We start from the raw sequence: 15,000 nt of genomic DNA on the forward strand, positions 1-15,000 counted from the left end.
ATATTCGCGAATATGCGATATTCGCGAATAATATTCGAATTGCGAATATTCGCGAGCAACACTACTCTCTAATCTGAGCTGCTGATAACTTGCGATTTCTGAGATTGCTGGGGACTCGGATGAACTTATCCTCCGCAGCAGAGGTGACTCTTGGTCGTCCTTTCCTGGGGCTCCGCATGTCAGACAGTTTCTTTGTAGCTCTTGATGGTTTTTGTGACTGCACTTGGGGACACTTTCCACCTAGAATATGACAGATTTTCACACTTTTTTGTTATGTCTATAATTCCACATGTGATAATTCATAGTTTTGATGCCTTCAGTGCGAATCTACAATATTCATAGTCATGAAAATAAAGAAAACTCTGAATGAGAAGGTGTCCAAACTTTTGGTCTGTAGTGTATATGTGTCTATATATGTATATGTATGTGTATATGTGTGTGTATATGTATGTGTATATGTGTCTATATATGTATATGTATGTGTATATGTGTGTGTATATGTATGTGTATATGTGTGTGTATATGTATGTGTATATGTGTCTATATATGTATATGTATGTGTATATGTGTCTATATATGTATGTGTATATGTGTCTATATATGTATATGTATGTGTATATGTGTGTGTATGTGTGTGTATAAATGTATGTGTATATGTGTGTATATGTATATATGTGTATGTGTGTATATGTATGTGTATATGTGTGTGTATATGTATGTGTATATGTGTGTGTATATGTATGTGTATATGTGTGTGTATATGTATGTGTATATGTGTGTGTATATGTATGTGTATATGTGTCTATATATGTATATGTATGTGTATATGTGTCTATATATGTATGTGTATATGTGTCTATATATGTATATGTATGTGTATATGTGTCTATATATGTATATGTATGTGTATATGTGTCTATATATGTATATGTATGTGTATATGTATGTGTATGTGTGTGTATAAATGTATGTGTATATGTGTGTATATGTATATGTGTGTGTGTGTATAAATGTATATGTGTGTATATATGTGAGTAGGTTCCAACATAACTTTCAAACAGCTAGAGATATTTCGATAAAACTCAGTACATGTTAAATGTCAAGTAAAATATAATAGAGATAATTAACCCTAACCTACCTTCTTGGGTGAGGGTGGGGGAATTTTCTCTAAAGTCACATTCAAGTCTATTGAATTTCCAGTACATCTCTTACGTTACTCTCTGGCTGCAGAGATTGCCCGGGACTTTTAAACATCCTGACGACTGACCAAAGGCAGGCGCAGTGAATAGTTAGTGTGGTGCATGGGATAGGAGGACGAGATATGAAGACAGAATACGAGGTCGGGATATGAGGACGGGATATGAGGTCGGGATATGAGGACGGGATATGAGGTCAGGATATGGGGACATGATATGAGGACGGGATATGAGGACGGGATATGAGGTCGGGATATGAGGTCGGGATATGGGGACAGGATATGAGGACAGGATATGGGGAAAGGGTATGAGGACGGGATATGAGGTCGGGATATGAGGACGGGATATGAGGACAGGATATGAGGACAGGATATGAGGACGGGATATGAGAACGGGATATGAGGACAGGATATGGGGACAGGGTATGAGGACGGGATATGAGGTCGGGATATGAGGACGGGATATGAGGACGGGATATGAGGACAGGATATGAGGACAGGATATGAGGACAGGATATGAGGACAGGATATGAGGTCGGGATATGGGGACAGGATATGAGGACAGGATATGAGGACAGGATATGAGGACGAGATATGAGGACAGGATAGGAGGTCGGACTATGAGGATGAGATAGGAGGACCAGAATGTCGTTGCTTTTCCTCTCCCACAACTTTAAGATGGGAAAAACAACATGAAATACTTTCTTATAATGCTACAATAGAATGGAGAATGAGCCGCATGGCAGGGGTGACCTTGCTTGGTGACATAATGCTGATAGCTTATCGCTTACATACTTTTACACGATAAACTTGTGATGTTCTTCTAAACATAAATGAATTAAAAGGAGAAATTCAGCAGCAGCAGAGTCCTACTGCACACGGCGGATTTTCCACAGCTAATAGAAACACCAATTTTAGACAGGATCATTGTTTCTGTGGATTCTGCTCCGAAGCGCATTGCCATCTTATGAGACGGCGCATTTCCGAGCGGGTCCTAGCGCTGGCAGAACATGCAAATGTCCAGGATTCCATGCAAATGTCCAGTGTTTCCCAACCATTGGCTGTTCGGCCATGCTGGGAGTTGTAGTTTTGCAACAGCTGGAGGCACCCTGGTATAGTCACTGATATAGTCACTAATAGACTATGTTCAGCCCATTAAAGTGAACGTGTACATCACGGTATATGTGGGCCTTCGTTTTTTTGGTGTTAACACCGGCCTCATACCGATCATTTTCATTGTAGGCAGCGACTCTTTACCATAAAGCGATTCCACTTTGTGACTTTATTGTCTCACTTGCCCAAAACAATCATCAAAATAAACACCAGAATAGGGAGGAACAGGAAGGTAAAGCAGAAGAACTCGGCAAAGAGCAAAAACACCAACGCTAAAAAGTACACGCAGCGACAGCCGTGCCTCAGCCGGGTCATCCTCTCCATCAACCTTTGGGGGTTTCGGATACAAAGCGGGAAGAGGCGCCCGGTCTGGAAGCGTTTGTGGAACCTGTATTCCAGGGCTCCGCATAGTCCCGGTCTTCTGACCAGCGGCTGGGGTGGCACATAGTCCTGCTCAACGCAGACGCCAGCGCTCTCCATCATCTGCTCCTGCATCCTACGCACCTCCCATTCCACCATGGGCGTCGTCTGCCGGCAGATGGGGCACGTCAGGCGGCAGAGGTTGCTGCAGTTGGCGTTGTTGACCATGGTTCGGATACATTTGTCACAAAAGATATGGTTGCAGTTGAGTAACGACTGCTTGTGCTTGATGGTATCATATATCTCGGTGCATATGGGACACTCCTGCTCGGGGTTGTCCTCCTCGAGGAGAGGTTTGGAGGACTCCACCAGCTCCTTATCTTCATGTCCGCCTGATTTTTTCTCACGTTCTTCATCATCCCCAACCTGAGATCTACCGGAAGCAGAAGATGTCCTAGGCAAGCCATAAAGCAAGTCCACCCCATGACTGTCTGTTGGTTGAGAACTTCCATGGTCAACCACGGAGGTGTCCTCTTCTTCTTCTACGTCTTCTGAGATGGTTACACACGAGTCCGTACTATGGGAGACACACGAGTCAATAGTCAAAGTTTCCATGTTTACCTTACAAGGAGCACCAAGAACTTCTCTCTCCTTCAGATCCAGTGGTCCATCCTTAGCGTGAAGATGGCCTCCGAGGTCTTCTATGAGCTCAAAGCTTTGCTCTACAGCTTTCTTGGCACCATGGATGTCACCGCCGGTCACTTTTGGTCGAGTCATTTTAGCAAAGTCTTGAGAAGGTCTAAGTTCCTCTACTGTGATTGGGTCTCCGCATGCGGCTGGTGGCTCATCCATTCCTTAGAACATCAAAGCTCCTTCTAGGAATCTTCCCGGGTTCTTCATGATGAGGAACCTGCATTTATAATATCAATTAGATGAGATGTAGATACATTGAAGAAGTTATAGCTTGGGAATTGGGTGACATCCAACATGGCCTAAAAGAGGTTGTGTCACCTCGGTGGTGGTGGGGGGTCCATCTGCTCTAATGCAGAGGTCCCCAACCCAGTCCTCAAGACCCACCAACAGTCCAGGATCTAAATCTGAACAGGATTTCCCCTGTTCTATTTTAATGGATTAACTGAGGGGAAAAAAACTGGAATGTTGGTGGGGCCTGAGGACTGGGTTAGGGCCACTGATCTTAAAGGGGTACTCCTGTGGAAAACATTTTTTTTTTTTTTAAATCAACTGGCTCCAGAAAGTTATACAGATTTGTAAATTACTGCTATTAAAAAATCTTAATCCTTCCAGTACATATCAGCTGCTGTATGCTCCACAGGAAGTTGTTTAGTTCTTTCCAGTCTGACCACAGTGCTCTCTGCTGACACCTCTGTCCATGTCAGGAACTGTCCAGAGCAGGGGAGGTTTGCTTTGAGGATTTGCTCCTGCTCTAGACAGTTCCTGACACGAACAGAGGTGTCAGCAGAGAGCACTGTGGTCAAACCGGAAATAATAATACAACTTCCTGTGGCGCATACAGCAGCTCATAAATACTGGAAGGATTAATATTTTTAAATAGAAGTCATTTACAAATCTGATTAACTTTCTGGAACCAGTTCATAATTAAAAAAAAAATTATAATTCCACCGGAGTACCCCTTTAAGTGCATGGTGGCCTTCAGGCTCTTCTAGACAACAGACAGAGAAATGTAGGGTTGGGCTTGTTGGTTTTCTCATTGAGTATATGCTGATGCCAGCGGAGTCTCCCCATTGTAAACATATGCACGCTTGGCCAGACTGAGCGTGCATGTGTATGTGGGGATCTGCAGTGATAGATGTCGGACAAAGAACATTCAGCTGATAGTTCTCTCATGTTGGATATCTCCTGAATGCAGTCTTGTCTGTGCATCTGTTTTGGGATCAGATCAGTGTTTTCCCAACCAGCGTGCCTTCAGCTGTTGCAAAACTACAACTCCCAGCATTCTGTGCTGCGATGGCTAGAGAGCCATAGGCTATCAGGGCATGCAAGAACATGTAGCTTTGCAACAGCCAGAGCGTCACAGGCTGTCAGAGCATACTGGGAGTTGCAGTTTTGCATCAGCTAGAGAGCCATAGGATCTTTGGGCATGCTGGCATTTGTAGTTCTGCAACAACTGTAGGGTCGTAGGTCGTTAAAGGGGTACTCCGGTGGAAAAATGTTTTTTTTTTTTTTTTTTTAATCAACTGGTGCCAGAAAGTTGAACAAATTTGTAAATTACTTCTATAAAAAAAAATCTTAATCCTTCCAGTACTTATTAGCTGCTGAATACTACAGAGGAAATTCTTTTCTTTTTGGAACACAGAGCTCTCTGCTGACATCACGAGCACAGTGCTCTCTGCTGACACCTCTGTCCATTTTAAGAACTGTCCAGAGTAGGAGAAAATCCCCATAGAAAACATATGCTGCTCTGGACAGTTCCTAAAATGGACAGAGGTGTCAGCAGAGAGCACTGTGCGCGTGATGTCAGCAGAGAGCTCGGTGTTCCAAAAAAGTAAAGAATTTCCTCTGTCGTATTCAGCAGCTAATAAGTACTGGAAGGATTAAGATTTTTTTAATAGAAGTAATTTACAAATCTGTTTAACTTTCTGGCACCAATTGATAAAAAATAAATAAAAAAATAAAAAGTTTTCCACCGGAGTACCCCTTTAAGGAATGCTGGGGGTTGTGTTGTGATGGCTTAGAGAGCGATAGGCTAACAGGGCATGCTAGCACACGTAGCTTGCTTTGCAACAGCAGGAGGGCTGCAGGTTGTAAGGGCATGCTGGGAGTTGCAGTTTTGCATCAGCTGGAGAGCCACAAATTGTTAGGGCATGCTGGCATTTGTAGTTCTGCAACAACTGAACGGTCGTAGATCTTTAGGGAATGCTGGGTGCTGTGTTGCAATGGCTAGGGCAGTGTTTCCTCCACCAGTGTGCCTCCAGCTTTTGCAAAACTACAACTCCCAGCATGTCCGGACAGCCGTTGGCTGTCCGGGCATGCTGGGAGTTGTAGTTTTGCAACAGCTGGAGGTACTCTGGTTGGGGAAGCAGTGGATTAGTTGCCACCTAACTTCCCCAGAGAAACATATCTCATACTGAGTATTCTGTCCCCATTACAAGATGACGCAGATGATTCGGCTGACCACCCTCCCCCTCCTCTATAACAAAACATGCCATTCCCCCCCCCCCCCCACACATCTTACCTTTAGAGATTTCCCAGAACTCTCCCGTCTCCCCTCGATCTGAGATTCAACATCACCTCCAGGGTGCTCTTTATGGAGCGTAGACCCAGCTCTGCTCTCTCCCAGTACACACAGCAGACTGGAGGAACTGGTCTGTCTGGATTTATCCCCTGGGTCCAGCCAATAGGGTCCGGGAACAAAACCCTGAGATAAGAGCCTGACACAGTCTGGGGCAGGAAGTCGGGACATGTCTGGGGAGGTGGGACGGCCCTGAATGTCAGTCACCCCCCCCAGGGAACCATAGAGAGGAAGGTGGTCTTCTGTAGGTGACCCCAAATTACGAGACTTCAATGGGAATGGGGCTCGTAATTTGGGGTTCAGACATGTTCCTGTAGGGGGCAGCATACTGTCTCTTTTATTGTCACATATATTGAACACAGTTGTTTGGTCCTTGTCGAAAATAGAAAGGACCCCCCCCCCCCCCCTCCACTACTCTTTAACTCTTTCCCACCCTACGGCGACCATATTTACGTCATTCAGCGTTAACAGTTTTGTGAAGCAAGCGCAGGGGCCTCACTTTATTTACAGACGGTGAAGAACGATTTTACTATCAGCAGCCAGGACTCACCGCTAATGCTGGGCAGCGGCCATCGCGACCGGCACCAACCCTGCGTAATCAAAGTTGATCGTGGGATCTAAAAGTCAAAATGACTGATGCCGGTGGGTTCAGGGGGGGCGTTGATCGCGACGAATTAACGGCAGGAGGGTCGCTATCAGCCTCTGTGCTGTCCGAATGGCGCTCCTAGTAAAAAAAAGTAAATATAGCGTTAACGAAATGGCGCGGTGAATGGGGTAAATGCATTTAAAAAAATATTTAGATGTTTCGAAAATTGCTGATTTTGGGTCCCTTCATATACCAGAAATTTTTTTTAAAATAAAAAGCAATAAAAAAAATAAATAAAATAACAATGGTACCGATAAAAACTACAGATCACGGCGCAAAAAATGAGCCTCATACATCCCCGTATATGGAAAAATATAAAGTTAAAGGGGTCAGAGGAGGGAGATTTTAAGCATTTGCATTTTCTTACAAAAAGTTACATATATATATGGGGGGGGGGGGGGGGGGAGATTTATCAAAACTTGTGCAGAGGTAAAGTTGCCCAGTTGCCCATAGCAACCAATCAGATGGCTTCTTTCACTTTTGAAAAGGCCTATGAAAAATGAAAGAAGTGATTTGATTGGTTGCTATGGGCAACTGCTCCACTTTACCTCTCCACAGGTTTGATAAATCCTCCCCCATAATTTTAGTAAAATAAAACAAAACCTTTATAAGGGTGCGTTCACACGCTCTTTGTTTTCCGCTGCGTATTTGAAAGTGGGCGGGCTCTTCTCGGCTACCCGCAGCAGATTTTCCACGGAGGAATTTACGCTGCAGAAAATCCGCCGCAAGCCCCATTGAAGTCAGTAGGGACTGCGGCAGATTTTCCGCAGCGTAAATTCCACCGTGGAAAATCTGCTATGGACAGCCGAGAAGAGCCCGCCCCCCCCCCCCCACTTTCAAATACGCAGCGGGAAAACCCGCAAAAACAAAGAGCGTATTAACGCACCCTAAATTGGGTATCGTAATTGTATAAATAAAGATATAGGTGGAGATTTATCCAAACCTGTCTAGAGTAAAAGTAGCTGAGTTGCCCATAGCAACCAATCGGATCGCTTCTTTCATTTTGCAGAGGCCTTGTTGAAAATGAAAGAAGCGATCTGATTGGTTGCTATGGGCAACTAAGCAACTTTTACTCTAAACAGGTTTTGATAAATCTCCCCCATTGTGTCATGTTAACCTTAAAGTGCTCTGCGTTGAAACGAAACCCCCCCCCCCCCCCCAGAATTTACAAGATTAAAAAAAAAAAATGTATAATATATATGAAAAATTTCGCCCCACAAATAATTTTGTAATGAAAAACACACAGGAAAATAAAGCGCCAAAGAAAAAAATGCTGGTGCCTCCAGCTGTTGCAAAAATACAACTCCCGGCATGCCTGTTAGTGAATCAGCAAAAAAATAAATAAATAAATAAATAAGTTATTAAACAAAATACATAAACAAACAACTAAATAAATAAATTAAATAAATAAATATACATAAAATAATACATAAAAAAATAATAAAATTAAATAAAATTAAATTAAATAAATAAAACAAAAAAAAATGTATTAAATAAAAATACATAAAATAATAAATTAATTAAAACATTTAATTAAATAAAATTAAACAAAATAAAATACGGTAAATAAAATATATATTATAAATATAAAACAAAAATAAATAAAATAAATATTTTGGATGGGTTCTAGTCTTCAGCACCAGTGTTTCCCAACCATTGTGCCTCCAGCTGTTGCAAAAATACAACTCCCAGCATGCCCGGACAGCCGTTGGCTGTCCGGGCATGCTGGGAGTTGTATTTTTGCAACAGCTGGAGGCACCCTGGTTGGGAAACACTGGTCCATTGCAATACACACAACCCATCAGAAACTGTGCGGCATTGTCATACCCCAGACAATAGGACGGACAGAGTTTTGGGAGCCTCGTTTCCATATGCGTCCCCCCCTATAGATACCCATACGCATATCACATGACCTGTATAGTGCTGTAACCATTGTAATTATTCATTACCCGCCTATTGTCTCTGAAGCCTTGTAAACGAGACAGGGAAATGGGAAACTACCGCACCCTTCCCTCTGGTATCACCCACCCGCACATCTACAACACTGCTCCCCAACCAGTGTGTCTCCAGCTGTTGCAAAACTACAACTCCAAGCATGCCCGGAAAGCCTTTGGGAGTTGTAGTTTTGCAACAGCTGGAGGTACACTGGTTAGGGAACACTGCACTAGGGAGCCATAGGATATCAGGGTATGTTGGCACATGTAGCTTTGCAACAGCAGCAGAGTTGCAGGTTGCTAGGACATGCTGGGAGTTGTAGTTGTGCAACAGCTGGAGGCACCCTGCTTGGGAAACACTGGGCTAAAGAGCCATAACCCGTACATCTACAACATTGTTCCATAACGTGTGGACCTCCAGCTGTTGAACCACTATAACCCCCAGCATGCCCCGGACAGCTGTTGGCTCTCTGGGCATGCTGGGAGTTGTAGTTTCCCAACAGCTGGAGGTACACTGGTTGGGAAACAGGCTATGAGGGCATGCTAGCACATGTAGCTTTGCAACAGCAGGAGAGTTGCAGGTTGCTAGGACATGCTGGGAGTTGTAGTTGTGCAACAGCTGGAGGCACCCTGCTTGGGAAACAGTGGGCTAGAGAGCCATAACCCGTACATCTACAACATTGTTCCATAACGTGTGGACCTCCAGCTGTTGAACCACTATAACTCCCAGCATGCCCGGACAGCTGTTGGCTCTCTGGGCATGCTGGGAGTTGTAGTTTCCCAACAGCTGGAGGTACACTGGTTGAGAAACACTGGGCTAGGGAGCCATAGGCTATCAGGTCATGCTAGCACATGTAGCTTTGCAAAATAAGGTGGGTCGCAGGTTGTTAGGGAATGCTGGGAGTTGTAGTTTTCCTAAAGCTTGAGAGCCATAGGATGTCAGTGCATGCTGGCATTTGTAGTTCTGCAACAACTGAACGCTTGTAGATCATTAGGGAATGCTGGGAGTTGTGTGATAAAGGCAAGGGCAGTGTTTCCCAATCGGTGGGCCTCCAGCTGTTGCAAAACTACAACTCCCAACAAGCCGGGCCTGCTGGGAGTTGTAGTTTTGCAACAGCTGGATGCACCCTGCTTGGGAAACACTGGGCTGGGGAGCCCTAGTGCTATCAGGGCATGCTAGCACATGTAGCAAGTTGTTTGGGGCATGCTGGGAGTTGTTGTTCATCCAGATTTTACAGTCAGTCTGAAATGGCCGACAACAGAAGACAAAATAATGTATTCGGCTTATGAAAATGTGATGTAGACATCAGGTTCTCCCAGGGAAACTTGTTCTCCCTGCAGTGAGAGTGAACCAGACGGGTTAGGCCGCAGCCGGTTCTCACCTGTCACATGAGCCGGATTTAGGTAAAGGTGGCGATGCGTGACTTGACTTTAGTGGCCTCCAAACTACGAAACTACAACTCCCAGCAAGCCTAGAGGAGTTGTAGTTTTGCATTAGCTGGAGGTAGATTACCAAAACGTGGACCTCCAGATATTGCAAAACTACAACTCCCAGCATGCCTTGACAGCCTGTTGTCAGTAAAACCCCAACCCCGTGACTGTCTAGCTGTAGCAAAACTACAACTCCCAGCATGCCCGGACAGCCGTTGGCCCTATAGTAAACCTCTCCTGCTCTGGACAGTTCCTGACATGGACAGAGGTGTCAGCAGAGAGCACTGTGATCAGACAGAAAAGAAATTCAAAAAGCAAACAACTTCCTGTGGAGCATACAGCAGCTGATAAGTACTGGAAGGATTAAGATTTTTCAAATTGAAGTAATTTACAAATCTGTATAACTTTCTGGCACCAGTTGATTTACAATTAATTGTTTTCCACCGGAGTACCCCTTTTAATCCAGTGTTTCCCAACCAGGGTGCCTCCAGCTGTTGCAAAACTACAACTCCCAGCATGCCCGGACAGCCAACGGCTGTCCGGGCATGTTGGGAGTTGTAGTTTTGTGGACCTCCAGGTGTTGCAAAACTACAACGCCTCTAGGTTAGTGGTCTCCAAACTAGGCATGCTGGGAGTTGTAATTTTGCAATATCTGGTGACACCCTGGCTGGGAAACACTGTTTTACAGCCTAGTTCTCCAAACTGCGGACCTCCAGCTGTTGCAAAAGTACAACTCCCAGCATACCTAGTTTGGAGACAACTAACCTAGACCTTAGGTATCCAAACTGTGGACCTCCAGGTGTTGCAAAACTACAACTCCCAGCATGCTGGGACAGCCAATTGCTGTCTGGGCATGCTGGGAGTTGTAGTTTTGCTACAGCTAGACAGTCACAGGGTTGGGGTTTACTGACAACAGGCTGTCAAGGCATGCTGGAAGTTGTAGTTTTTCAACAGCTGGAGGTCCACGTTTTGGTAATCTACCTCCAGCTAATGCAAAACTACAACTCCTCTAGGCTTGCTGGGAGTTGTAGTTTCGTAACATCTTGAAGTCCACAGTTCGGATACCTAAGGTCTAGGTTAGTGGTCTCCAAACTAGGCATGCTGGGAGTTGTAGTTTTGCAATATCTAGTTACACCCTGGTTGGGAAACACAACTGTCAACCTCCAGCTGTTGCAATACTACAACTCTCAGCATGATGGCTATCCGGGCATGCTGGGAGTTGTAGTTTTGCAACCCCACAGTTTGGAGACCACTGCTTTAGATTATGCATTCCCACAATCTCCCTTCTCTGCAAACAATATGGATCCGCACACAGATTCTGTAATAATAAATCACTTTAATATCTATATATATATATGTAAAATGCACATAGTCCAGTGGTCCCAGTACTTTCAGGATTAGCAATGCACAGCTGATTCCTTTCCATAAATAGCGCCGCTCCTGTCCACAGGTTGTGTGTGGTATTGCGGCTCAGCTCCGTTAACTTAAAAATGGATCCGATCTGCAATATCACAAGACGACTTTTTATTTATTTTTGCTATGTATTTCTAATTCCCATTAAAGTGAATGTCCACCAGTGCAGGGCAGTCACTTGTATAGCGGTTCCCCTCAGTGACCGGGGTGAGGTATGATTTAGGAGGCTCTTGTAGGCCGATGCTTTACGACCAGGTCTCGCTCTGGAAGCGTCCACATTTCTCCAGCATGGCCAGGTACTGCTCGGCCTCTGCGGCGGACATCTGACCCTCCGATTGGAAGACGGACTTCAAGGCGTCCGTCACCTGGTTCGGCATCGATTTGGCATTTCTATAGAGGAGAAATAGGAAAAACAAGACAAAAGGAATGAAAATATGTGAATGAATGAAGGGCATGCTGGGAGTTGTAGTTTTGCAACAACTGGAGGCACCCAGGTTGGGAAACCATGTTCTATAGCCTTCGTCTCCACACTGTGAACCTCCAGCTGTTGGAAAACTACAAGTCCCAGCATGCCCGGACAGCCGTTGGCTGTCCGGGCATGCTGGGAGTTGTAGTTTGGCAACATCTGGAACTCCACTGTTATAGAGGGATCAGTCACTTGCTGTCCGGGCATGCTGGGAGTTGTAGTTAGCTGTCCGGGCATGCTGGGAGTTGTAGTTTTGCAACATCTGGAACTCCACTGCTATAGAGGGATCAGTCACTTTCTGTCCGTGCATGCTGGGAGTTGTAGTTAGCTGTGTGGGAATGCTGGGAGTTGTAGTTTTGCAACATCTGGAACTCCACTGCTATAGAGGGATCAGTCACTTGCTTTCCGGGCATGCTGGGAGTTGTAGTTCGCTGTCTGGGAATTGTAGTTTTTCAACATCTGGAACTGCACTGCTATAGAGGGATCAGTCACTTGCTGTCCGGGCATGCTGGGAGTTGTAGTTCGCTGTCTGGGAATGCTGGGAGTTGCAGTTTTTCAACATCTGGAACTGCACTGCTATAGAGGGATCAGTCACTTGCTGTCCGGGCATGCTGGGAGTTGTAGTTCGCTGTCTGGGAATGCTGGGAGTTGTAGTTTTTCAACATCTGGAACTGCACTGCTATAGAGGGATCAGTCACTTGCTGTCTGGGCATGCTGGGAGTTGTGGTTAGCTGTCCGGGCATGCTGGGAGTTGTAGTTAGCTGTCCATGCATGCTGGGAATTGTAGTTTTGCAACATCTGGAACTCCACTGCTATAGAGGGATCAGTCACTTGCTGTCCGGGAATACTGGGAATTGTAGTTAGCTGTCTGGGAATACTGGGTGCTGTAGTTTTGCAACAGCTGGAGACACACTGCTATAGAGGGATCAGTCACTTGCTGTCCGGGCATGCTGGGAGTTGTAGTTTTGAAACAGCTGGAGCTCCACAGTTTGGAGACCACTACTTTAGATTATGAATGACTCTCAGGAAACCTCATTACTAACTGGCATATATATATATATATATATATATATATATATATATATATATATATATATTGGCTCGTGATTTTATTAGATCTTAGGTGTCCAACCGGTTGCCCTCAAGCTGCTGCAAAACTACAACTCCCATCATGCCCAGACAGCCGTTCTCTATGGGGGGGGGGGTCGCCAAAGGTCTTTAGAGGTCAGCGATTGGAAACGTTCGGTGTCCCAATGGGGGTTGAATGGAGCAGGGGCCGCCCAGGCGTAGTACGGGGACAATTCCGGGGACCCCTTTAGGGTTTATTCCCACGTACATTACTTGATGCGCAGGATTTGAAGCTGTGATCAGTCATTTCGTTTACATTGTAATCTGCAGCTTCAAATCCTGCGAATCAAAGACTGTACGTGTGAAGTAACTGAATGCCTTACCCGGCTATGTAGAAGGAAGCTTGTTTGTTACTGATCAATTGCCACAGGTATGCGCCATTCTCCTTTATCCGATGCTGAACGTAAATTTTGTCCTCCTGTTTACAAAGAAAAAAATTTATAAAAAATTAAATAAAAAATTATAATAATAATAAAAAATATTAATAAATATATCAATATATATCTATAATTTTATTTTTTATTTTTTATTAACAGCTATTACAGACATAAAAGTATTAAATGAATGAATGTATCACTCACATAGTGCTGCCGCGGATCATACACAAAGACAAAGCTGACAAATACAGGTTCGTGAAAGGACAGTAACCCCATACTTCAGTGTTTCCCAACCAGGGTGCCTCCAGCTGTTGCAAAACTACAACTCCCAGCATGCCTGGACAGCCTTCGGCTGTCCAGGCATGCTGGGAGTTGTAGTTTTGCAACAGCTGGAGGCACCCTGGTTGGGAAACACAGCCATACTCTATTCCAGTGTTTCTCAACCAGGGTTTCTCCAGCTGTTGCAAAACTACAACTCCCAAGATGTCGGGGAATTGTAGTTTTGCATCAGCTGGAGGCACCCTGCTTGGGAAACACTGCTCTATTCCCTGGATTGAGCAGCAGAAAGCTATACATGAGCGCTCTCTATTGGCTGCTTACAGGTTACATCCTGCATTACAGTGACAGTGGTGAAAAGAGAGAGAGGTAAACTCGAGGTATGGAACTCCTAGTTGGTGTTGTAGGGGTCTCGTACTGATGGAGAAGGTAGTAAATAGTGTTCATTTTGGGCACTGTGGATGGAAATCATGGGGGGGGGGGACAGGATATATATGGGATCATATATATCGTGTCATTGCTATGGCGATTTTGGAAAATTGCATCAGAAAAAAAACTAAATGCAGTAAAAACGTAAAAAAAATTTAGTAAAAATTTGATTTGTGAAGACGTCAAATGTTTATAAAACACCTCAATTGTTATTATAGGTCAAATCACTAACTCCTTATGGAGATATTTTTGCTACAAAAAAACGCACTATAAATAGAAAAACGCACCAAAACTGCACATAATGTGAACTCATCCTAACCCACTTATGAGTCTAATTGTTTCACCTGGGTGACTTCCAGCGCCTGCAGCTTAAAGGGGTACTCCGGTGGAAAACTTTTATTTTTTATTTTTTTTTATTTTAAATCAACTGGTGCCAGAAAGTTAAACAGATTTATAAATTACTTCTATTAAAAAATACCTATTAGCTGCCGAATACTACAGGGGAAATTATTTTCCTTTTGGAACACAGAGCTCTCTGCTGACACCACGAGCGCAGTGCTCTCTGCTGACATCTCTGTCCATTTTAGGAACTGTCCAGAGTAGGGGGAAAAAAAAAATCCCCATAGAAAACATATGCTGCTCTGGAGAGTTCCTAAAATGGACAGAGACGTCAGCAGAGAGCACTGTGCTCGTGATGTCAGCAGAGAGCTCTGTGTTCCAAAAAGAAAATAATTTCCCCTGTAGTATTCAGCAGCTAATAACTACTGGAAGGATTAAGATTTTTTTTTAATAGAAGTAATTTACAAATCTGTTTAACTTTCTGGCACCAGTTGATTTAAAAAAAATTTACAAATACGTTTTCCACCGGAGTACCCATTTAATCTGATGACCAGGTGCAGTGATCAGATGCCACACCCTCTCCCTGTATAGCCAGAGCAATCATGGGAAATTTAGGCAGAAT

General features: G+C 44.3%; 2 protein-coding genes across 4 annotated transcripts in view; both read right to left on the reverse strand.

Moving 5' to 3' along the window:
- LOC130290595 (uncharacterized) overlaps positions 1–6,956 on the reverse strand; it is a 12,041-nt gene extending 5,085 nt beyond the window's left edge. Inside the window, exons 1-2 of one of the 3 annotated variants that reach the window (XR_008847645.1) lie at positions 6,490–6,956; positions 1,139–3,578 (exon numbers count right to left, since the gene is read on the reverse strand). Coding sequence is in view for 2 of the 3 variants with exons in the window: in XM_056538432.1 (XP_056394407.1) it covers positions 2,486–3,520 (1,035 nt within the window). In the remaining variant the exon portion in view is untranslated. Of the gene's footprint in view, positions 1–374; positions 3,579–5,882; positions 6,259–6,489 lie in introns of those variants that run through there. The other 2 variants (XM_056538432.1, XM_056538433.1) reach the window with 2 other exon arrangements.
- A 3,876-nt stretch (positions 6,957–10,832) lies between these two features.
- NDOR1 (NADPH dependent diflavin oxidoreductase 1) overlaps positions 10,833–15,000 on the reverse strand; it is a gene marked incomplete in the record, with an annotated part of 25,171 nt that continues 21,003 nt past the window's right edge. Inside the window, 2 exon segments of the mRNA XM_056538230.1 lie at positions 10,833–11,753; positions 13,281–13,375. Coding sequence (XP_056394205.1) covers positions 11,609–11,753; positions 13,281–13,375 — 240 coding nt within the window.

The sequence above is a fragment of the Hyla sarda genome, chromosome 9 (genome assembly GCF_029499605.1).
Source record: "Hyla sarda isolate aHylSar1 chromosome 9, aHylSar1.hap1, whole genome shotgun sequence".
NCBI classification, from domain to species: Eukaryota; Metazoa; Chordata; class Amphibia; order Anura; family Hylidae; genus Hyla; species Hyla sarda.